Source organism: Acyrthosiphon pisum, chromosome A2 (genome assembly GCF_005508785.2).
Source record: "Acyrthosiphon pisum isolate AL4f chromosome A2, pea_aphid_22Mar2018_4r6ur, whole genome shotgun sequence".
NCBI classification, from domain to species: domain Eukaryota; kingdom Metazoa; phylum Arthropoda; class Insecta; order Hemiptera; family Aphididae; genus Acyrthosiphon; species Acyrthosiphon pisum.
In genome coordinates, this window is record NC_042495.1 from 87,409,032 (window position 1) to 87,435,005 (window position 25,974).

The following is a 25,974-nucleotide window of genomic DNA, read 5'->3' on the forward strand; positions in this document are numbered from 1 at the left end:
GCCGATTAGTTGAATTAATATTATAAAATTACAATAAAATAACTAAAATCGTTATTCTTGGTTATTTAATATGTAATTTCCTGCAAATTTGAACATAAAATATTAAATAGGTAAAAAAACTGTGTTTTTATATTTTTGAGATGTTTTGGTTACAGGATACTTAACCTACTTACGTGGAACTTTGTTGTAAGTGTTCAATCCTTAACTATAAAAGTTGAACATCTTATGTAACGTCTCATTTTTAACTACAAAATCATTTTAAAATTTGATAAATGTTGTCAAAAATTGAACTTTAAATGCTTATAAAAAAAATTGTGTACTTATGTATTTTTAATATTTTTCGACTACTATTGTAACAAATAATCATGATCTTTGCATTGATTTTTCACACTTCTTGACCTCAAAAATAAAATGTTTTTGACATTTATAGAAATAAAAACTGAAAATATTCGTAAGCAGCTCTAAACTAGTCAAAATGTTTTCAAATGTTATCAAGTATAGGAATTGATAAAATAAACATAATATGATGTAATTGTCTACGGTTATTGGTTATTCATTTTTGAATTATAACAAAATAAGAAAATCGCTACATGAGATATCGAATGAATACAAATTTAATTTGACTTTCTTATAGACATTTTTTTTTTTTTGATAAAGATAGATAACCTTATAAGAACCTTGTATTACAATTTAAAACTTAAAATTTAAAAAGAAAAAATTGTATGATTTTTAACTCAAAATAATTTGTTCATTTTCGTGCTTTTTACGCATTTTGTTAAGATTTGAACTTTAAATGCTTATAAAAACTGTGACTATGGTTTTTAATATTTTTCATCTGTCCTTGAAACAATATAATATTAGAAGCTTAAGTTTAAACAACTTTGTAACTAGTGAACTAGCCACTATGTAGGTATGACCCAACATTAGGGGTTCACCGATAAATGATAATGTAAGAACGTAAAATACCTACCTATGTAGTAGGTAACTATGTAAGTATGTAACTAATAACTATCACTATTTACCTAAGCCTAATTAAATTGTAGGAAAACATGTAAAATGTATTGTGAGGCCGCGGTCATAACCATGTAAAATAATGCGTGTCAATTCCACTCGACGATGGTAGCGACATCTGGCTGTGTGGCTAGCGACTGCATCGAGAATGTCAATATGTCCTCCGGTAGAATGAGATTAGGCCGCACGCGTTGTTATCGCACTTTGGCTGCAGTAGTGCAGTGTTAACCGCACAGAATCCGCGTAAAGTTCACCGTCGTCAATCTTCCGCGTCTTCTTCGTAGTTCACATAGAAATTCTCTAATTTTTCATGGTCACCTCGAAGTTATGCGGCGCGCGCGTCGACCTGAACCGTTCGTGTTAGCCGTCTGTGGTCGCCGTCCGGGCTGCAGTGTTGTACGTGTTGACGCTGTCCAATGACCACCAAAAACGGTAGCAACATCGTAGTCGAGTGGCTTCGGTCCCTGCACCTGGGCCAGTACGCCGATTCTTTCTTGGACAACGGGTATGACGACCTGGAAATCTGTAAGCAGGTTGGCGATCCCGATATGGACGCCATTGGCGTGTTCAACCCATCGCACCGCAACCGGCTGCTGCAGTCTGTTCGCACGCTGCGTGAAGAGGGCGCAGCTAGTGTTTATTTCACTCTTGAAGAGTCCGCTGCTATACAGGAGGAATGCAAGTACTCCACCTCCAAAGAGCAATGCGCTCCCAGCCCTGGCCACTCGTCGGGCAGTAGTACGCAAGAGCTTCAGCAGGTACATTATGATGAGTACGAGGAAGGAAAGGCTGAACTAGTCAGGATACCTAAACTTCAGTTGAAGCTGTTGCTTAAAGACAAATTATTACAAGACGGCATTCGACTCAGCTCTCAGCCATACACCACTCAGGTAGGTGTCACCTATTATATCATATTGGCCTAGCTAGCTGCCTAATTAGGTTATATATTTTGTCACATGTCACCTGTACGTTATTGATAGGTAGATATGTAGATTGATTGAAATCATTCTCAAGTTATTATAATACAGTCAGTGTTTAATATACACCTCTAATTGTCATATAGACTATAGAGTATGTCCAGTTAGCATAGTTATAGGAAAATGTTTATCTGGTCCAATACTGTCTGTGTTATGGGCATATTATAACATATTTAGTTACACAACATTTTTATAAAATAAGATTTCAATTTCTAAAAATGAATTGTATTTTATAAGGATCTTGTAGTTTTTTGATAGGTAATGAAATATTTAAAAAATTATTTTACATTGTGTCTTCATTTTAAAATTTGAATTGAACTGACGTAGGTACCTATTACCTCGCCTATTACCAATATTAGCAATGGCAGACATCTGCTTCAATATTCTACATATTTTCTCCTTCCAGTAACAAACCCTTTAACAATGCAGGCTAAATCATTTAATTTTTTTATATTACCTATCTATTAATTGGAGTTTGTACCAGTCTTTAAAAAAAAAATGTGTATTGTGCTTTTAATACGTTAATGATATATCTTCCTTTAAATGACACAGATATTAAGATATTGTTTTATTATAGAAATGTTCATAAATGGCTTACATAATTTGTGATGTTGCAATCTACATTTTATTTAGAAACATACAGAAAATAAAAATATAATTTTTTGATTTTAGACAACTTCTATAAATTTATATGTTTATACAAGTTTAAAATACTTTGGTACTAACACAAAGTGAAAAAAGTAAAATCATTTAGGTACTACTTGAAAACATATTCTGAACTACTCCTCCCACTGCTTTCATATAATATGATATTGCACTTCTTGCACTTGTAAGATATCAATTGAAAAACAATTCGAAACAAATTTGGCTTGACATTGGAAGTCTACATAAATATAAAAATGTTGTATTTATATTTCTGCTCTGAATCCTCCTAGGATCCTATGATAATTAAAAAATATAAATATTTAACTCTATTACTGTCTATTACCATTATATTATTTATACTAGGTAGGTGCTAAGCGAGGTGCTAAGGTTCCTACTTTATTTAAATAGCTTAATGTATAATATGACGTTAAATTAGTTTTTAGGGTTCCGTACGGTAAAACGGAACCCTATTACTTAAGCTCCGCTGTCCGTCCGTTTGTCACTAGGCTGTATCTCATGAACCATGAAAGTTAAAAAGTTGAAATTTTCACAGATTTTGTATTTCTGTTGCCGCTTTAACAACAAATACTAAAAATCTTAGAATATATTATAATATAAGCAGTGTTGCCGACATGTTTATAGCTGATAATGGTACGGAACCGAGTATGGAACCCTTTGTGGCCAATTTTTTTTATTTTTTATGATAGAAATTTTTCTATAAGGAACTGTTAAATGTTTACAAAAATTCACATATTCTGTTTAAGAGTTAAAAATAATATAAGTAATTATAGAAAACGAAAAATGGTATTTCTCGTGAAAAAATTTTAATGCCAATTACCTAGGTATATCAATAGGTAGTTATAATCGTTAAATATACCAAATTTAATATTAAGGATTTAAAATCATTTATATATTTTTGTCTGTTTAAAATATTTTATTTATGCGAGATTTATGTTACACAAATAACCTAATATACTTTCTACACAAATAGGTAATTGATTTGTTATCTTTAAGTGTAGATTACGTAGATATTACCTATTAAAAACAATTTACAATAACTGCAATGTCGTTATGTAAGTACCTATTTACGTGTAGATATTTATTTACCAGTAATTAACATAAAATACGATTTAAAAATTAAATTATATCTAGGTAATTCTCTATTTTCCAAAACTCAGTACTTACCTATGTATTTATTGAACCAGTTCGAACTAATGATCAGCATTTAAAGGTTAGGAAGAATTTAAAGTATATACACATACATGAAATGTATTGTATGAAAACGCCGATTAATATGTACTTATAACTACTATAATCGCATTCGGCTATTCGAGTACACACGTCACTAAATTATGTTAATATTTCTTTATTACGATAGTTCAACTTTAAAATTGTATTCTGGATAAAATGTATTTGCTAGTATAAAAGATATTTGTACCTATTTTATTCGCCTCGAGAACTACATTATTATATTATAAGACTAGAAGGTTTTTTAGTCTATTATCATATTTTTTTACGTAACGTAAAAATATAAAATACATTTCTAGTACCTAAACATAAATAATCGAACTGCAGTTTATTAATTTAATAAATTATCAATCCAAGTTTAATGAATACAACCGTTGTCTTGGTTTATGTTGTTTGTTCATTTTATTCAGACATTTTTTGTCATTTATGATCACGAAAAAGAGATTTTCAAAGTTTAATATACAATTTCTTGTTAAAGTGATAATTTTCATCGATTATTGTCAATGTCACCAACAAGCCATAATTTTATCGGTTGAAATCGGTTGAAATCTTAACGTTTTGTCTGGTTCTACTCTTTTATTCGCTTTTATTTTTAATATTTATCAACCACTGGCGCCATTCCAAATATTACATTCTTGTTCCTAATGCATTTCTTGGATATTTTTATTTTGTATTGTACCAAAATGCATATTTTATTATTATAACAAAAGAACAATATTAATAGCTACTAAAACAAAATAATTAAAAATACAGACAATGATAGTTTATTACGGGTTTTTACCTTGTCATTCCTACTTTCGTTACAAAAATGTTAAATTTTTATTATTATTTAGATTCGCATAAATAAATTATATTTTGCACTAGGTATAATATAAAAACCAACAACAAAATAACTACACTAGCCTCAATGAATCTGTTACATTTCCGTTGAATTATTTTCACTCATTCCAAATTACCAAATGCAATAATTGGTTAAGATTAAGAATTGTAATAAGTAATAACTGTGAATTATGTGCATTAAATTATCATTGAATTTTTTTTTCACCCGTTAATTCGCCGTATTAGTGTCTAATTGCTTGTCCCTCAAACACGGATCTTGAAAACCAGTCTGTCAGCTTTTTTCATCTATTGAACAATCCACGTCGTTTGTGAAAAGGAAGCTGTTAATCAGAGCGGCTATGAAGAAAATTTCAGTTACTGCTTATGTTATATGGCTCTCTTCTTCAGCTTGTAATACTAATATCAGTGTAGACTTTTGACCATCTTTGGAACTTGTTTTCTGATAAATATAAATAATTAATATTATGAGTATTATAATGAATTATGTATCATGTACCTATGTCTGTAAAGATGATACACATATTACATTATATTATATCGTTTAATATTATTAATTTAGGTATGCGTAAATTGTTAGTTGTTAATTGTATTTTCTGATTCATTTACTGTCACAAATTTTTTGTGTCTGAAATATTAGAAAACGACGATAAATGTTATAAGCTCCCAACGTTATATTATTTCGTTTTCGAAAAATTTAGTCGTGTTCCATCTGCAAAAAGCGAGGCAAAAATGTTTTTTATATTAACTGAGCGATGAGACAGGTTGAAGTTATTGATTCTCAACGAATGAAAATAATGGATAAATTGCGTTTTCATAATAGAATAGTCGATTCGCTATCAGATGGTGTAGCGACATCTGCACTGTAAAATATGAAAATAATATCTGTACCTATTTATGTGACTCATTTTTTCATCGGAATCTTTGTTGACAGGCTTCATCTAAAAGACGGATCATTTATGACTAGGTTTTCCTACAATAGGGAATCGTTAATCGATTACTTATTAATTTTAGATTCCGAGAGGAGTTACAATGATGTGTTTTTGTGTGTGTGTGTGTACTTACCACGATAAGTAGTCAAAATAATGCTCTGATTTTCAACTTCAGTATCTTGTTCGATGGGAAAGTGAATCTAGTTGGTGCATTCGGTAGGGGGGAGGGGGTACATTTCCAGTAGTATTTGAAAGGAAAAAAATTAAGGAAAAACTAGAATTTTTATGTAAAGTCAGTTTTCGACAATAACGATTTAGGTGTCTTGTGTAACTCTAAAACAAATTACCGTAGACACATAAAATATTCAGTGGATGTTAATATTAGCATTATCTATACACCATAACATTTTTAAAATATTTTGACTGTTTTTTAGCTGTTTAAATACATTTTCAGTTTCAAATTGTTTTAGTTTTGTTTTTTCTATGAATGTGAATAAAAGTTTATTTGTTTGTTAAAAAAGCTTGAAAATTCAATACAAGACTCCTAATATACTGTTGGAACAAAATTTGAAAATATATCTCCACAATTTTTTTTTATAAGCCTTTAAAGTTCAAATCTTGACTAAATACGTAAAAATCTCGAAAATTAGCAAATTATTTTGAGTTAAAAATTCATTAAAATTTTTTTTTAATTTTAAGATTTGATAATTTAATACAAGATTCCTCATAATTTTGTCTACTTTTATCAAAAAAAAAAAGGTCTACAAGCAAGTCGAATTAAATTTTTATGAGTATTTGAAGTTCATATTTTTACAACATTAGATATTCACTCGATTTCTCATATATCGATTTTCTTATTTTGTTGTAATTCAAAAACTAACAACTGTAGGTACATGAAAATTGCATTGAATGTTTATATTTTCATTTTCTATACACCATACAATTTTTAAAATATTTTAATTCTTTTTGAGCTATCAACGGACAATTTCAAATTTCAATTTATTTAGTTTTTTTTTCAATGCATATCAATAAAATCTTATTTGTTGGGCCAAAAGCGTCAATATTTAACTCGATATTTAATATAAAGCTTTTATATATTGCTTAACTAGCAGTTGAAAAATATTTAAAATACATAAGCACAATTTTTTTTTATAAAAATTTGAATTTCGAATTTCGACAAAATTTATCAAATTGAAAATTGAAAGAACGGGTAAATGGGTGTCACTCTGTTGTACAGTAAATTTGAACAAATTTAGATATTAAACGAAGGAAAACGATTTTAGTTTTATGGTTTATTTAAAAAATATTATTCGTAGGTACCTACTTGAAACTTCTGAAGTATATAAGTATATCCAATAAGAATAGCCTGACCTATTTTTTCATCTAAATTTGTACTTATTCAATTTTTCAAATAGAAAAATAAACCACTTTTTTTAAATGTTGATGTAGCTTAGATTTGGTTTTATTCATATAAAATAGGTAATAATTAATAGAAAATATTTATAAAATATTGTAACTTAGGTATTGTGTAATATATTTAATTTAAGTTAGTTTTTTTATATACCTATATATTTTTGTAGATACCTATTCAAATTTTTCCGCAGAAAAAAATTAAAATATAATCGTAAAAAAAACTTCAAAATGTAACTATTTATTTAATACTTTATTGTAGGTAAATGAATAATAATAATATTTTTAAGTTTTTGGTAAATCCTTTATTACAATAGTTCGTAGTGTCAGCAGTAGGTACTACTACTAGCCACTAATCGATAATCAGTCGATTGAGCAATATCAATCGTAATTCGATATTCTAGTTCAATAAAAATGATGTAGGTACCTAAGTAATATTCATAGTTCATACGCATTATTATGATAATATGTTTACCTCGATGTTTATGTTATACTAATAACCTGCAGCTATTATATATACATTTTTGTATTTGAACTATCGTGTTTTTAGTTTAAAAATGTAATAATATAGGTAGATTTTTACATTTAATAAAATTAAGTGTGTACGGAAACAGCCCGAATAGGGTTAGTAATTTCTGCGAATTTCTTTACATTTGTAGCTAATAATAATTTATGAAAGCTTAAAAGTCTGATGTACCCTAAAACGGTTAATATTTGTTTAAAAGTTGATATTTTATTCAGTAGGTTTATTGAAAAATAATGTTCTCTGAAGTAGGTACCACCGTGTCAAATTCCCTATTTAAAGAGAGTATAATAAAACTTTTTGATAGGTTAGGTTAGGTTATAATTTTTTGCTGACCTAAATGAAATATTAAAAAATTCGTATAGTATAAGTTTATATTAAGTAATATATTTTAAACCAAGTACCTAGATATATCTATAGATGCAATTAATTTGAAATTATTTTGTTTATTTTATTAAATAGCATATTTTCAGGCACTTACGATTATTATGCCTAAACTTATTATTTTCAATAGCTTAAATATATAATGTTTCGTCCATATTTACAATGCATATATATTTAAATTGATGGGCTCAATTCTTATAACCATTACATTAAATTGGAAGACGTTTTTTTGATGATTAAAAAAAAGTTTTGCAAACTCAGATAACTTTTCATGAATTGAATGAAATTCAACTGAAATGGGTTTACGAAATGAGTTTGGCGAAGATTTCGATTAAAAAGGCCAGGATTTTGGCACACTTAAGGGTACTTTTGTGATTTTTCCTTCGTTTTCTTTGCTTTCGAAGTCTGAGAGAACGTGTGTGTACTATATACTCATCTTTGTGTATTTATAGTATAATATAATATGGTGATTAAAACAATGTGAATTATTTATATCTATTAGTCCATATCAAGATGATTTATCATAATTCGAAAAAACCTAAGTTTATAAATCTCCTAAGATATTTTCTCTAATCTCTATAGTAGAATAATTATACATTTGTACAATAAATTATACTCATCTCAATTTTTTGAGACTAAATTTGTATGATGTTACCTTAATTTTCTGTTTAGAAATCATTTAACTAAAATACGACATTGGGATAGAAAGTGATCAATAATTTAGCTGTAGTTTTCTACGGTATTTCCCTTGGGAATATAATATAATATATACACAGATACATACATTTGTCCTAAATTCCTAAGACTTAATGTTAATGTCTTATATTGCTTGCTTATAAGTTTTTATATGATAATAGTCTTTTCAATTATTTTAAACATTCATATTGTTTATTCTGTTATATAACAACAATAATACCTAATTTAGTAAGTATATAATATTATGTAATATGTATACAAATTTTACGTTTTTGTCCGGTCATCTGTATAGTTGCTGAATAATACATCTACCTACCTAAGTATAAGAATGTACTTACCGATGTTTGAAATATTTTAACTTAATTTAATACAAACTCCAAATAGCTTAACAATGAAGCTGATGAAAACAATTTTCCAAAATGCTATTTTTAGCCTTGTAATGTTTCAATATGTTGAAAAATATATAATTTTATATAGGTATACAAATCAATTAAATAATCGGTAAATGTTGTAAGTCTTTATAGGATTATTATTTTTTGAATTACTTACAACATAATTTAAAAATACATTTTTTATATTACCTGATAGTCACAAATAATGTATACCTATATATGAAATCTCTTATCTAATAAGTCGTTATACTTGAAACTTTTAGAGCGTTCCTTGTTTCTACCCATAACGATAGCAGACAAAAGTACATAACTAACTAAAACAAAATAAAACACATTGTAAAATATTTTATGTTTTTATTGTTTTTAAGTACATAATATTTATTATGAAATTCTTTAAACTTTTGGATTTCCTAATTTCTTTATTTAATACTTATACTGCTGTTAAAAGCTTCTGTATGTTTAAATTTAAAATTATTTTCATTTTAAAGCCAGTTGTTAAGCTTAAAATTGCTTTAAAAAAAATAAATACTCCCACTCAAATATGGCAATTTTATAAATATTAATATTCATACTTTTGTTTACATATCAATAATAATTTAGGTACCTAAGTATGAAAATAAATAAGAATTTAAATTGTTTCTTTTATAATTTTTAAATATTATTTATCACTAGTCATCATTTGAATAACGTTATTATATTATATTATGTATATATATGTAAATTATGTATGTGTAGGATAAATTACTAAATACCAATACGATGTGCGTTTGCTTCTGCTTATTTCGTCAAATAAAACGGTATTATTGTGAAATCGTGTTTTGACAGTAGGTGCGTGATGCGTCACATGTTCATCGACCCAAACTTATTTTCACGAACTTAATGCATAATGGTTGACAAACAGAGTTTTTGTAATAATTTATAACGTTGCTATATTTAAGGTTAGGTATTTGATTATTTGATTTTTGTCAATTAACTTATTATTACTACCTATATCAATGGCGTATATATGAATTATTTTCACCATAAGTGTAATTTTAGGGATACACATATAGTATGGCATTTGTTTCAATTTCTTATTAAACTTTAAATTTCACTGGCCTAGCCTCCCCTTCCCATATACGTTTTGTATTCACTATTGAGATATACTTGATATAGGTACGTACAATTTATAGACAATGTATATAAAACTATAAAATATATTATATGTTAGGTTTAAAAAAATTACTTTTGGGCGTACGGTTTCTTTAAAATGTTATTGAATAAATATATAATATATTGCCTATCGTTATTCCATTTTTTTTCTGTTTTTGCCATATAAAAAATGCAAAAGAAGTGTGTTTGCATGCGATATAATATTATGTACGTATCACGGTAAGACTAGACAATTAATCTGAAGGCATTGGGTGGGTTTTAATGTATTCACGCTAAAGGGTCGGACATAAATCCCGGAACCTCTTATCGGAAGCCTGTCCCTTCCGGCTTTCTCGGAACGCTGATAGTGTCAAGATAGCTCTACTTTGGTCTTTAAGCCTTTACACGCTTCGAAAATTTCAGTACCAAACTAAAGAGAAAATCGTTCAAACTGCTCGTTCGCACAGTACGCATAAGTACGGTATTACTCAAGTTTTGTCCAATGAAACCACGAATGTTGCGTTAACATAATTAATTAATATTATAGAACAAAAAAAGATTAACTATATGTACCCTACAGGTTAGGTTACCTTTATAGGTAACCTATATTATTTAGGTACCTTTATAACTTATACATTTATACATTTAATACAATTTAGCTATTCGCGAAGTTACTACTCCTATAATATTGGTATTCACTAACTGGTATTACATTTTTTAATTACTTCTAACTGGAATGGGCAGTTATGTAAATAGATTACCAGTTATTGATCCATGATAACATTTTTAATTTTCAAATTATTTTACTGTGTTAACGACTTAGTAATATTGAATAGTTTGTTACCTATTAAATTTCATAATAACTAATGTTAGAGAAAATTCTGTAGCGGAAAACGTTTTGTAGAACAAACGCCAACGTTTGAAACGTTGAAAAGGTAGAAATTTGTGAGCGCTTGGTTTAGTGCGGTAATTGCTTAACAGCGGTCGTGGTGTATGACATAAAAAGTAAATGATAAGTCGTGATAGTAACACAATGAATAGTGATAACCATAGATAATAAAATAATGGATAGGCCATTCCTATATTAATATACGAGGGGTTTGCGTGCTGGAATGTAGATGAGAGACAGCCAGTTTTTATATGGTGTTTCTCACTCTAGCAAGGGGTCTTATCATTATTTTATTATGAGACCCCTTGTAACGTTCATGCACGTGTGATAAGATAGTATGGCCTATCCATTCTTTTATTATCTATGGTGATAACGATCGGCAAAAGTATAAACAAAGTCAACCACGGTTCTGGTTACTAGAACTCAACAGCCCAAACGCTGGATCATGGCGTTTGCAATGTTTGCAGCTTCGTTTAGCAAACGGACGTTCCGAATTTCTCCGTTATCAAACGTTTGCAACGTTTGCCGATTCAGAATTTCCTCTTGGTGTACCTACTACCTAGGTAGTAGGTATACTTTATATATGGGTAGGTAGTGTTTAAACTATTTTAATTGTAGTTTCTAGAAACTCCAGCAAAAACAGTTTTACAAAAATGTAGTAAATCATTTTTTTCTTCAATAATAATGGTGTATTATGTGTAAAATAAATTATAATAATAAAATATGTTAACTATACTCTATTCCACGAGAGTTGACCCACTTGCGATCATATTATACTTATCTATGGTATTGTTAGTTATTTAAGTAATTAAAGTGTAATATCCATAGGCGCAAATCCATTACAATTTCTAGGAAGGCTAACATTTTTAACATCAATGTGATAGGGGAGTTATATCCCATACAACTAAAAAAACTGTATTTTTTTTTTTTTGGGGGGGGGGGCTAAGCTCCGTAAGCCACCCTGTGATTTGCACCTATGGTTATATAATAATGCCTTTGGTGAAAAATAGTTTAACGTCTAAAAATTTAAATGTATTCATTCAACAGGAATATTATTGAGTATTGTAGTAATATATGTAGGTATAATATCTCCAGTTAATTTAATTAATTCTTTTAATTTATAATTTCGTAGGTAGTCTACTTTTAGATTCTGAACTTAGAGGTGAATGTATTGGTTTCCAATGGTTTTTTTGTGTCATCACTTTTTGTAACAATAAAATTGTTCCAATTATCAATTTTAAGGGTGTTTTCTAGTATGAAATTGGATCTAGTTGTGGTACTCTATGACGAGGTACACTTAAAAACTAGATATTTATACTGCAGAACGACCTCCCAGTTTTTTTTCTATTAAAACTGACAACTGTTAACATTATTTGACCTCCCGTTTCACTTAAAGATTTTAGTATCAATAAATATTATCTATAGTTTTAAAATAAGTAGGTAGGTACCTATAGTTTGTTTGAACGTGCCAAGAATTTAAAGAAAAGCGGGGTTCACACTACACCGTTACGTGTATAGTGTTGTGTTTGTTTGTTTATTCCAATGATATGAATATTGTACCTGATAATAACATAAAATCATTTTTTTTTAGTTATTATCACTTTTCCGCACATAAATTTAACCACATGGTCAAAAGTTGAATATATTCAACTATGCGGTATCGTTTGGTAGCTGTGGTAACTGTGATTATTTTACACATCACGGTGTAGTATGAACCCGGCTTAAAAGATAAATAATTATAATAATAATTAAGCCCATTATTGTCACGATTTGTAACTAAACATTTTAATTTAGAATTTGTTATGTATGTAATATTAGTATTAAACTCATAGTTAGGTAATGTATTATTTGATAGTCTTATTGTAATTCTAAAATATCATCCGTATACAAAACCGTTGTATTCTATAGTTTAGCTGGTATTATATATATTTTGATGATATACCTACCTAATTTGTATAAGTACCTGCATTTGAATAATGTTCATAATGTATCTAAAAAAAAATGAAATATACATATATACATTTAGCACACGTATCATCAAAGGTTTTCTATAGTTTTCGATAATATAGCTAATCAACTCTGGACCCATCGGAAGGGCCAATTAACAGATCCTTTCAAATTTTCAGCTCCAATAAAATAAAAAAAAAGAAAGTTAGAAAAAGAGGAATATGACGTGAGGGTTATATTTGTACTACACACGAGTAAACTAATCTTCGACTCTAGGCACGTAAACTTCACAAATGACAGCTTAGGGTCTCCGGGGAGATTGAACGAGGGCGGTAGTGGCAGCAGCTATAGTAGTGTAGCAGCAAAAGCTAACAGAAACAAAATTATTATTCGACGATAGTATTCCGAGGGCCTGCCTGCTGATAAATTTGACCCCGGCGCATACGGCAATCGTAAAAATTAATCCTAACACTTCGTGTTGTGTAGCGTCACCGTCACCCACCACCCACTCGACCGGTCGTCACGTAAAATGTCTGCAGATATTTACATTATTTACAAAACGAACGCCTTTCGTCCCTACTCTGCAGCGGCACACTCCCAATGGTATTAGGCCTTAGACAAAAACAAATTGTACAGACATAAATTTGAAATATTTATACATTGAGTAGGTAGTATATACTTTATATGATATAATACATATATAGGTAGATAATAATATAGTATATTATAATGCGTAATATATTAAACGCATTTTGGAGGTGGTGTGTGAGTATCTCGGATTGAGAGGAGGCTGGGCCAAGGTCCTATATGTTGATGGAACTAATCAAGACGACCCCTTATGCATATAATTGGAAAGTTACTGTGATTATGAGATTGTAGAACTGTTAAGAAGAGATGAGGATGCTATGGGATCTTTTTTCGCCACACCGCTGTCGCTAATAATATTTCTGCTGGGAAATTTCGTAAACTGCTTTTTCACCAGCAGCAACCCTCATTACAAAACACATAATGTATAAATGCGACTAATAATAAAAATGGAACGTATGTAGATTTTTATTATTTTTTAATTAACAGTACACCATATATAATATTTTATTTTAAATCTATAGTAGTATTTTTATTGGTTTTATGGTATCTATTAATGAGGTATGAACAACGAAAATATAAATATATTTAATTTAATTTAAACAATGCAAATTTGATAGGTATTGATTATTATTATTTTGATATTTAAAACCAAGTTTTAAAGATTATAATTGTATTACTTTGTCAAATATTTTATTATTTTTTTATTATTAATTATACATATACAATCTGTACCAGTGGGCACAATAAGAGTATAACTAAAAGGAAACTGCGAAGAAAACTGTGTCAAATATTTGCAATTTTTAAATAGTCTATACCTAGTTGTTTTTCTTCATTGTACATTGTACATGTTTATTTATTTATTTATCATAATATATAATGTTTTAGGTATTTGAAAATATATGTCACACTTTATAATATATATTATTTTGTTATCTATCATTCTTTAGGTACTCACTGATAAGAATTTTTTATTACTTTAAAAATTATACTTTAGATATTTAATAATTTATGGTAACAACAATATCGTTGAATAACAATGTCATGCATGTCGTTTTTATATATTTGATAAAAAAATATTTACCTAGTTAGTCGTTATTTTGGTATCTAGTAATTAGTATAGACAATACAGTAAATTAAGATTTATCTTACATTTAAGTTTACTTGCAATACTCTAAATAGATCAATAAATAATATTAAATAAATTTTATATTGTCACTAAAATAAAACTACTTGGTAGACATTTTTAGATTCTAAGTGATTCTGAGAATCAACATTGTATTGGTTTTACAATTATATTTGTGCGTTTTTTTATAAAATGCTCTAATATTTAAATTTGAAGGAGGTTTTTGGTAGGAAATGTGATCTAGTTTGTACTTTGGGAGACAAATAAGAGAAGTAATTCAAAAATAAATAACCATAGACATGAAATTTTCACCAAATATTTATATTCATACTAACATTTAATAGACGTGGGTACAATGTTGGTTCATGTGCTTATTTAAAAATTTGAATTTTTCGAATGTTTTAGTTTTTTTTAATTCATGTACCTATGTTAAAATATTTGTGTATGAGACAAAACATGAGAATCTAATACAATGTTTCTCATAACTTGTTCTTACAGCAACCTCAAAAAAATGCAATTTTTTAAATAGATATTTCTGGTTGTATTTTTTTCGATATTAGTTATTTAAACGAAATGTAATGATTTTAAATATGTTATTGCAATACAAAAAAATATTATTCGTAGGGAATTAAAACTTTTTACCATTACGTTTATTATTATTTACTATTATACTTAGGGCCAAGGGGTAGAGCTGTAAATGTTCATGAAAATTTTGAAAATTATTTTTTTTATTATGGAATTTTCTAATTATTTATTTTTTTAAATTATAGGTCATTTGTTAATTATTAATTTAATAATTTATTTACAAAACACTTACTGACTTACTTTTAAAATAAAAATGTTAACTGTTTAAAATAGGTACTTTATTACTTAAAAATGTAGGTGTTATAAATTTAAAAAAAAAAAACTAGATCTTAGAATTAATTGAATCTTTATTAGGTACATGGTAAATCAGTACATGAATTGTACAATACATTATTTATATCATATTAAAATTAATTTTGGTATTTGCTTAAATCATCTGAAAATGTATATAGTTCTCTTCTTCCTATAGTTGGTGTACTTAAAATACATTTATTTCATCAATATTTATTGATGATGTTTCTTCAATGAGTGGAAAAATGAAAGAATTAATGGACTTTTTTTTCATAAACTTTACCCAGTACTCTGAACAAGAAACCTTTTGTTCAATCAAACAAATGTATTACTTAGTTATTTTTTTTGAGGACATTTCAATCACTATAAAATCTCCTTCTTTTAATGTGGTCATATTATTTCGATCATTAGTGAAATCCATTTCTTATATCACACTATATTATCAGTATTATCACTACCGTTATTATCACTAAACACGTACATTCATAGATATATACAACAACTAGATTGCCGTCTCCTTCTTGTCATCGAAGTTGGCCGCCATTTACAAAGCAGATAATGTTTACAAAATAATATTATCACAGTATATATGTATAGATAAATCAGGGTTGGAACGTATAATACAGTACAGTATAAAACAACTTAGTTTTATACTATATTATTTTTTTTTGCTGGATTGAACAGCTCGTATAAAGTTATAAATGTATAATAATAAATAATAATTGTCATATTTTGTGATAATTTTTTTATATTAATTACTAAGTACCATTTAGTTCATATTTATTCTGTCTTAATAAACTACATTAATATTAATAATTATTATTTTATAGTAACAAAAAAGACATTTGTGATTGTTAAATAATTTGTTATATTAATAAAAATATATAGGTATGTTTTTGTTATAACTTAAAATTAAAAAAAAAGAAATTTGTATTGTTTTTAATTGTATTCTAAATTTAAGGAAATTTAGTATGTCTTTATTAGTTAGTCGTTATTTAGTTTTATATGTTTGATACGAGTATATAACCAACCCTGAGATAAATATATATGTATATAAATCAATGTAAAATAAATGTAAACATTGCCTGCTTTATAAATGGCGGCCGATTTCAACATTGGTCACAACTGTAGTATAAAGATGGCTATCTAGTTGCAGGTGTATATATCTATGCGTAAAATTAAAAATTTTTATTATTTTATTAAAAATTGAAAAATTGGAAAGAACTTGAAAAATTTCAGTCGTTGAAAATGTTCAATCTTACAGCTCTACCTAGGGGTAATGATATTTTAAAAATATTCAAATTCATTTCAAGGTGTTTATATTACGAATCTTCTTATACCATTCTACGGTACGTCTGTATTGCCGTATATAGGTAACTTACAATTTAAGTTAATAATAGCTGTCTAGTACCTTATAAATTATAATATTATATAAAATAATATCATAATTCTAGTTATATTATATAGGTATGCGATTTGTTTTTAGCTATAATTAGTTTAACCTACCGTGTTACTAATATAAATATAAATGTATAACACCAATACAAAATGTATTGTGTACCAACTGGTCCACTTACAGGTGGCATTACATTTTTAAGAAATCAGGGTTATGGGTATAAATAATAGAGTAATGTAGGTATATAAAATATTTATTTTTTTAGTGTTTTCCATTTTATAGTGGAATCAGATCGTTAGCTTTTATTGAACTTGTCATTTGGTAGGATTGAATATTCTTATCGAATTCAAAGTTTGAAAGTTTGTAAAAAAATCAAAATTACGTATTATTAAGTTGCGCGTGTGTGGTTATTGTAAATTGCGCGTGCTTTTCATCAAAAGAAATATTTCCACCCTATAGATAATAGTTAATGACACTTGTATAAACTCAGTCAAACGCAATCCCGAGTGCCCTCGAACCCCCCGGCCGGTCCCGGTTAACCCTATATGTGTGAAAATTTAAATACATCGCCGCGGTGCGTATAATTATAAATTATTATTATTATGGAGGAGTTCAGAATTTACTATAGTTAAAAGCCACTTGTGCAAAAGTTTTTGGAACACCTTATGGCGCGCTTACCCGACCGACCGCGTCGACGATTTGCCCGGTGCGCACCTGCTGGTGCGTTAAAAAATAATAAACGAATATTCATAACTGCATTTATCTTTTGCGCCGCAAGTATCCTAGTATTTAGCTGGGGATTGCTGACGCAATATGCTTTACACGAATAATTCGAGGATCGGCTATGCATATGCTTTTTTCTGTTTTATTTGAGAAAACCCATTATTTCGCATGACCTAGACAGGTTAAACATAACTCTTGAAATGTAAAACAAAATCATATTTTCAATGGGACTCGAGTGAAAAAAGCATTCATTAATTTTTTTTAGTACTCTAAACATTACCATTTCGAATGGATTGACATTATGCTAAAAAGTTCTTCATTTTTGTGTTTTGAGACAATGAAACACCGGGCATTTTTCAGATTAAAACGGAATCCAAAAATATTTCGTTTGAATTGTTTGAACATTCTGTTTTAAATTTTTTTTTTATCTACATTCAAGACAGATTGCTTTAAAAAGTAACGAAAAAGCGAAGAAAAAACTTTACCCATTAATCCGGCTTATTAAGCACGGAAAAACTACGGATTCCATTGGCACCCCGTCGGCCAAACAGGAATGAAAAAAATAAATTTATTGGATTCGTTCGGTGAAAAATAACGGCCGGGAATCGGGGCAGAATTAATTGGTTTTATTGCAAAAAGTTCCTGTTAAACGATTTTCCGGACACCAGCGGAGTGACATACAATAATTTTCCCTCGTCGAAAATTGTCGAGGGTTAGATAAAAGACCCTACACCAATGGCCGTTGCACGTAGGTCCGAAATGAATTAATTTTTATTTAAACACGTATACTCAGTGAAAAATCTCGAATTCACGCGCAACAATGGCAAATGAAAAACCGCCAGGTAAAGAGTCCTTTGAAATAAAGGTCGCTTACCGCTATCATTTTTCTTCGCTTTATAGTTTCCACACATTCCTGCGGCTATGTGTATATGCGCGTTCACTACATTACCGCCAGATGCCCTTTTTGCGCGCGCGAAGGTTTCGTGCGAACGCCACAACACTACAACCCCGAGGTGAAACGACGGAAACCACCCTCCCTTCCGTTATCATACTCGTGTTATCCTGGAAGTCCGGGCCGTTAATTTATTAAACAGGATAAGTCGGCCAGAAACATAAATAACATTTCGCGTGGGTTTTCTTTCCCTCAACATTTGCTCTCTCCCATACACATACGCATACACACTATTATAATATATATATACACGAACAGGTTGATAGGATGACACAACTATTATCGCATGTCCGTCTGTCCGTGCATCTTTGCGTTAGTCCGTCCACTCACCACTCCACCGCCGCCGCCGTGTCAGAATTTACGACTGTTAGAACAATACCCCTTACAAAAGAGAGGAGAGATTATTTTAATGTTGTTCCAAACGGCGACAGCGACATGCTCGCACCCGCTGCAAAGAACAAAATGAACACCACCGTCGTGTCGCCGTGTCGGTCTTCTTCTCTGGGGAAATTTGGCGTTGCGCTTTAACTCCCCCCTCCACACACACACGCATGCGTGCACACCACCAACACGGTTATTGTTCACTCCGTCTCAAATGAATTTGGAATGCCTACTGAATTTTTCAACTCTGTTAAACATTCTTTCACTCACTAACAATCATTACGGTTTATTTCCGTAATGATCATAATATTCACCGCATATAACACGTCATATATAATATATCCCTCTACTGCAGTACCCAGTGCTTTATGATTTTGAAATGTAATAATTTACGGTTACATTGTTGTAACGCATATTATGTTGTTTACATAATAACGTTTATTTAAAATGTACTTACTTATTAAAATCAACTTAACAATTATTCAAATGAGCGAGTGTTTATATTAGATATTAAACCCTCGTGTATATTGTGCACCATTATTTGTATCAAAAATGTTTGGTCGTTTTTATATTATAATAAAACAAATTATTATTCTATACTGTACGCAATCACGACAGTCATAATTTTATAAGACACTAAGATATATAATTTGATGAAATTTCATGGTTTAAAAATTATTAGAAAATTGCTCGGATAATTTTATTATAAGATAAGATTAATAACTTTTAAAAAAAAAATGTGTTCAAGTGGGTGTCGTTGTGCTGTAGAGTATAGGTTACAAGTGATTCAATGCTGTAATATCATTGTATATATTATATTATATATAAGAAAAACGACTGACGGAAGACGATCAGTCAGCCTATGATATTACTAAGTATATTATTTAATACCTAACCTACTTACGTGGAACCTTGTTTTAAATTTTCAATATTTAGATATAAAAGTTGAACATTTTATAAATTTTTAACTACAAAATAATTATTAAGTTTTAAATTTGATAAATTTTGTCATAATTTGAACGTTTAACTTTAATAATGCTTATTAAAAAAATTGTGCCTACCCATGTATTTTTAATATTTTTCAACTGCTATTGTAGCAATAAATCAGAAGCCTTGTATTGCATTTTCACGCTTTTTGGAACAACAAATAACATTCTATTGATATCTGTAGAAAAAAAATTTAAATTTGAAATTGTCCGTAAACAGCTTAAAATGAGACAACATTTTTTCAATATTTTATGATGTAATAAGTATAGAAAATGAAAATATAAACATTCAGTGAAATTTTCATGTATCTATACATTTTGAATTACAACAAAATAACAAAATCGCTGCATCTGAAATCGATTAAATATCCAATGTTGTAAACATTTTTATGATTTTCTAACCCAAAATAAATTGCTCATTTTCATGATTTTTATGTAATTTATCAAGATTTATCAAGCTTTTCTACCTAATAAATAAAGTTTTATTGACATTTATAGGAAAAAAAACCAAATAATATTGGAACCTGAAAATGACTGTAAACAGTTAAAAACAAATCAAAATATTTTGAAAATCTTATCGTGTGTAGAAAATGCTAATATAAATAACCAGTGAAAAACCAAAATTCCCGTTTTTCCTTAATTTTTCTTTTGTTTTTCATGGCGCTTTTGAAAACTAGATTCACTAGATTCACTTTCCTATCAGAGAAAATCTAATGAAGAAAATCTAAGCACTTTTACTGTCCTAAAAGGTGATGACAGACACAAAAAAAAATAAAAAACACACATCATTGTAATATCAATACATTCATCGCTCCGATAAGAATCTAAAAGGTATGAAGATTGGCATCCTGGTGAGAATCAAATTCCCAGATTTTTGCAAAGTAAAATTTTAAGGATATTCCAAAACTTGTTATAATTATTAACGTCTATGGCGAATTGAATATAGGCACATTGTTTACACATCTTTTGGTACTTTCGTTCTACCAAAATCCGATAAAGCGATAAATATAGCAAAAAAAAAAAAAATCACTTTGTAAAACCAATATATTTATATATATTTATTTAGTATAGGATTTAAATTGAATATAATCAAATTATTTAATATTTTGTGATATATTACTGAACTCTTTGTCATCTTTGTCTGTTTGTTCAAGAGAAATCGGATAATAGCGGTCAATATAAATAAATAAAGCTGTGTACATTCTTTACCTCACACATAATTATTTTCAAAATGTTTATTTGTATACAAAAAAAAAACCGTTTCTTTTCTCTGTATACCGCTTCAATAAAATGTTAGGGCTAATTTGTTTATGGTTTTTTGGAAACGTTAAGAAAACGTTTTTGTGGTTCGTTCGTTGTTGTAAAGATCTTTTTAACCCCTCAACGGTTTGATAGAATAAAATTTATCCGTTTCGTATTGCTTTTTTTGTGCATCTACCATTTTATTTAACTATGGGATATTTCTGTTTTTTTATTTTGCTCCCATTTGCTACAAAAATTGTTATCGTATCATTGACTTACTGTTACAATAATAATATCATTGATTATAGTATTTATAATCAATGATAATATCTTGGGTTTTGTTCTGGAGTATATTCGTATAGACAGACACATATTATGAAATAAGTTAAATGTAGTATGAATATCTCCTATATTGTCTTAATAAAATGTGTTTTTTTACTCGCTATTTGGTATTTAATAGTGAAAGACATAAAGGCGGTTATCAGCATTATACATGTTACATATATAAGAAATAGTACTTTATGTAGGATCTGGAGTGCACCTGCTTGTTTTCATAACAATAATAAGACTAAAACCATATTCCCCTATTGAATTATTATTATATAATGTCGGCTTTTTGACTACTTAAACTACTTAAACTGTAAAACGCTACGTTATACTATAGTATATAATATATACATAATATACATGCGTTCAAAGGAAATAACTAAAAAAAAACCGTGATAAAATTTTTAGGATACCTATAGTGAATTTGTTTTTACGCCTTGTTTGCATTCAAACTCTTCTGGCAAGATCAATTATTCATACGGTGGCGCTCGGTGACAGGGGGCGAGCAAGCGGTTTAAGTTGAAAAATTAATCCCCGGGGTAGCATAGCTGCTTACAGTATACTATAGTTGTACAGGCAGCAGCAGTAGCAACGTATGTAGACATAATCGAAACGTACATTGCTTTTATTCAATCTTAAGGCCAAATACTTTATTCTCGTATATATTATATGTATGTATAATAGGTATAATATAATAATATATATATATATATATACATATATAATTTTTTTTTCGTATATATTATATGTATGTTTAATTGGTACGATATAATATAATATATATATAGCGATCATGTACTTTGAATATCATTTTGGAGGTGGTGGGAGGGGAGAGAGTTGTTTAAAAAAAATTATAAGTCGTTTGTTCAGACTTCGCCACGATAACAGTGGCAGGTCGTTTTATCTCCAACCGTTGAATATCAAGGGGAGGACCGCATTAAAACTGCGTAACCCAACAATGGAAATATTTGCGTGTGTGGACATTTTAAAGAGCTGAAGCAACAATGAGTGTCTAAAGTAGGCGGATAACATGATGACGACGACGGCGTGTGTGTGCGTAGTGTAGAGGTGTAGTAGAAAAATGAATGTGGGTTCACGGCGATGGTTTAGGTGATAAATGACTTGTGTAAATTACACAAACGTGTCGTCGTCAGACGGCCACCAAGTTGTTCCCGAAACTATTAAATAAATAAATAATAAAAGGTTGGTCGGCATTGTTTATCATCATAAAATTCCAGGTTAGGTTATAGGTATATATTATATCTTATATTATAGGACTAATATAGGTATATATAGGTGACGTACAAAAATTCAGATTTGTGATATTTTTTTTATATCATAATAATTTTGATTTGATATTATAATTATTTAAAACACCAATAATAATGTTGTATATTTATTTATTATTCCTATACTCTATTCCAAATAGAATGACATTTTTTTTTGCGCACGCGGAATATGGTGAAAACTTTATGATAATACAGTTCACTAGGTAGGTATACACCGAGATTATATTGTTTAATTATAGATTTCTATGGTTTTAACGAGGGTTTTAATGATACAATAATAGTGAATCAAAATAATTATGTCACACCTATTCAGTAGAACTGTTTGTGCGAGATACCTATTGTATGTGTACCATATTAAAAACTTTACATTATTTTATTTTTTGCTTAATTACTTTTAATTTTGATTTTATGCAATAGGTGCCCCGTGAAGATATACCCATTAGCCATGGAAGGGGACTCGTCTTCCGGACAAAAACCGGTTTTTTGCTGTTTTATCTATAAACTAAAAAAATGATTAAAAATCATGAGATTAATGAAAATTAAATGTTGAAAGGTCATCATTTTCAGAAAATGAAACTCTTTAAAATAGCCATCTTCAATTGTTTCAAAAATAAAAAAAAATTAAAATTAAATATATCTTGTCCTCTCTGAGTCTAATAAAAAAAAAAACAGATTTATTATAAATGCATTATCTCAGGAGATATCTTAATGGGTAAATCCTCACGGGACACCCTGTATATTATTTGTTTTATCATACTTTTATCTCATATACCTATATAAGTTATATTATACAAATAGTTATAAATAATTTTTAGTAGGTATTAAACAATATTACGAATTTGATTTAAATTAAAGTTATAATAACGTTTAAACGATAAATGGAAACCGTATATCTTTACAACCTACACATTATGGTTCTTCATGGGTTTTGTTGGATATTATAATGAATTATATAATTTGCATTTTTGAACTTGTACAACACATGCCATAATATGATAGTTATTTTATTGTGTTAATAATTATGCGTACTTGCGAAGGTGTGTAATTTTTATATTTAATTAAATACGAATAAAATTTCTCTATATTTGATACATAACCTTTTAAGTTTTAACATTTTGTATCTAACCCTCGATAGGTACAATGTTAGGATTATATATTACTTGAGTAGCTCTCTTATAAAATGTCAAATTATTCCGGTCGATATGCTAATTATATTTTGTAATATCATACAATTTATTAAATTCTGTAAAAAAAAATATTTAACCTTTTTCAATATTTTTTGAGTAAAAAGAGTGGTATAAAAATGTTCATACGTGTATTTTTTCGATTTTCTCAATAGTTTCTTTCTTGATTGTTAATAGAGAAATTATACCGTCGAAACATATCGGAGATATGTATATCAGCTAATGTGGTTTTAACTTTTAACAGGACTCCGACAGTTGTTTTTCGAATGGGATATCATCTTTGTTTTCAAATTAAATAATAAATATAAATTCATAGCACACAACAATTCAAAATATTATGTTTTCTTGTTCGTCAATTAAATCGTTCAATCATACATGTATACCTTAACAGACTGTGAAACTCGTAAAAGTGTAGGTTTATTTAAGCCATTTGTACCACTGTAAACCATCACTATATGTTTGCGGATTACTATCACTACAATGAGAATAGCGGCGGTTGCAAGAAAGTTATAACCACAATTCAGTGGTAGTGAGCAATAGTATATAACCAGTAACCACTGGGTAAAAGTATTATTAATATATTTTGCAATTGTCTGCATCGTTGTATGGTCTATATAAACATTTTGGAAACCGATCACGAACCACCAACATTGTCCACCCTCACGGCCTCACCTAACCTAACATTCTCACCGCGTCTGTCGTTATACTGAGATTTCTCTGACATGACCTGCCCACCGATTGGCCGATTCAAATGCGACGGAGTAAGTTTCTTTTTGTTACTTGCCTGCCGTCCATTAGCTGCAAGCTAGACATTTTCGTCTCCTCGCCCTTCTCTACCACTGGCTATCCTACCGATTCACCCTAGTTTTGGTTCACTTATTTATTAGTTTAAAATCATTCTCTTTAAAAATTTCCCCGATCCATAGTCGTCGCTTTATTCAATTTAACTTCGTTATATCCACTTGTACTTGTCCCTTCAACTTTGTACTGCCGCCATCATCGACAAGTCTTCAAACTTGATTATACAATCTTCACAAAGTTTTGTTAACAGATTTCCACTTCCTTTCCAAACAAAATCAAAACGAAACGTGTGCATGTATAATACATTTTTATAACGAGGTTAGACGTATCACCTATAGTTACATATTCACTAAAATAGTTTCTATTTAATTACGATAAATAGTATTTTACTGTTATTTTTTTGGTTATTAACCATATTGAATTAATTGAATTGTAATCATACAAAAAATATACTAACAAACACATTGAAAAAATATTCATTGTACTACAAGCTCTGTTTTCCATTTAAATGTCTCAAAATTACTTCATAAAACTTTATACGAGGAGCGTATAAAAACGTACAGGAAAATAATAATAATAATAATGATTATAAAATACGTTTAACTATTTTTATTTTAATCGTATTTTTTTTCTTCATATTTACCAGACCTTCCCTGCAGTATTTCAAAAGTTGTTTCATAAATTTAATTCCACTATCTAAATATCTATTATGTAAACAGTTGTATTATATTATTATAAACTTATAACTTGGCTTACCTATATAAAAATTTTAATGCAGGAACAACAGTTAATAGTTATTACATTTTTAGATTCTGAGTGGAACGATGAATGTATTGATTTTACAATGATGTCTGTTTTTTTTTATTTTTTTATTTTTTTTATTAATTTTTATTTTTTTTTGTGTCTGTCATCACCTTTTAGGACAGTAAAAGTGCTTGGATTTTCTTCAACAGTATCTTTCCTGATAGGAAAGTGAATCTAGTTGGTAGTTTGGGGGGTCAAAAGTAAAATTTTTCCAATATATACATGATAAAATTTTCAAAATATTTTGATTTATTTTGAGCTGTTTACGGACAATTCAGTT

The 25,974-nt window shown here is 28.9% G+C and overlaps 1 protein-coding gene across 1 annotated transcript in view; it reads left to right on the top strand.

The window, feature by feature from the left end:
* The first annotated feature begins 1,211 nt into the window (after window positions 1–1,211).
* The window catches only part of LOC100164446, an 87,535-nt gene continuing 62,772 nt past the window's right edge, over window positions 1,212–25,974 (top strand). The window contains exon 1 of the mRNA XM_001951829.5: window positions 1,212–1,901. Coding sequence (XP_001951864.2) covers window positions 1,428–1,901 — 474 coding nt within the window. The 5' untranslated portion in view covers window positions 1,212–1,427. The remainder of the gene's footprint in view (window positions 1,902–25,974) is intronic.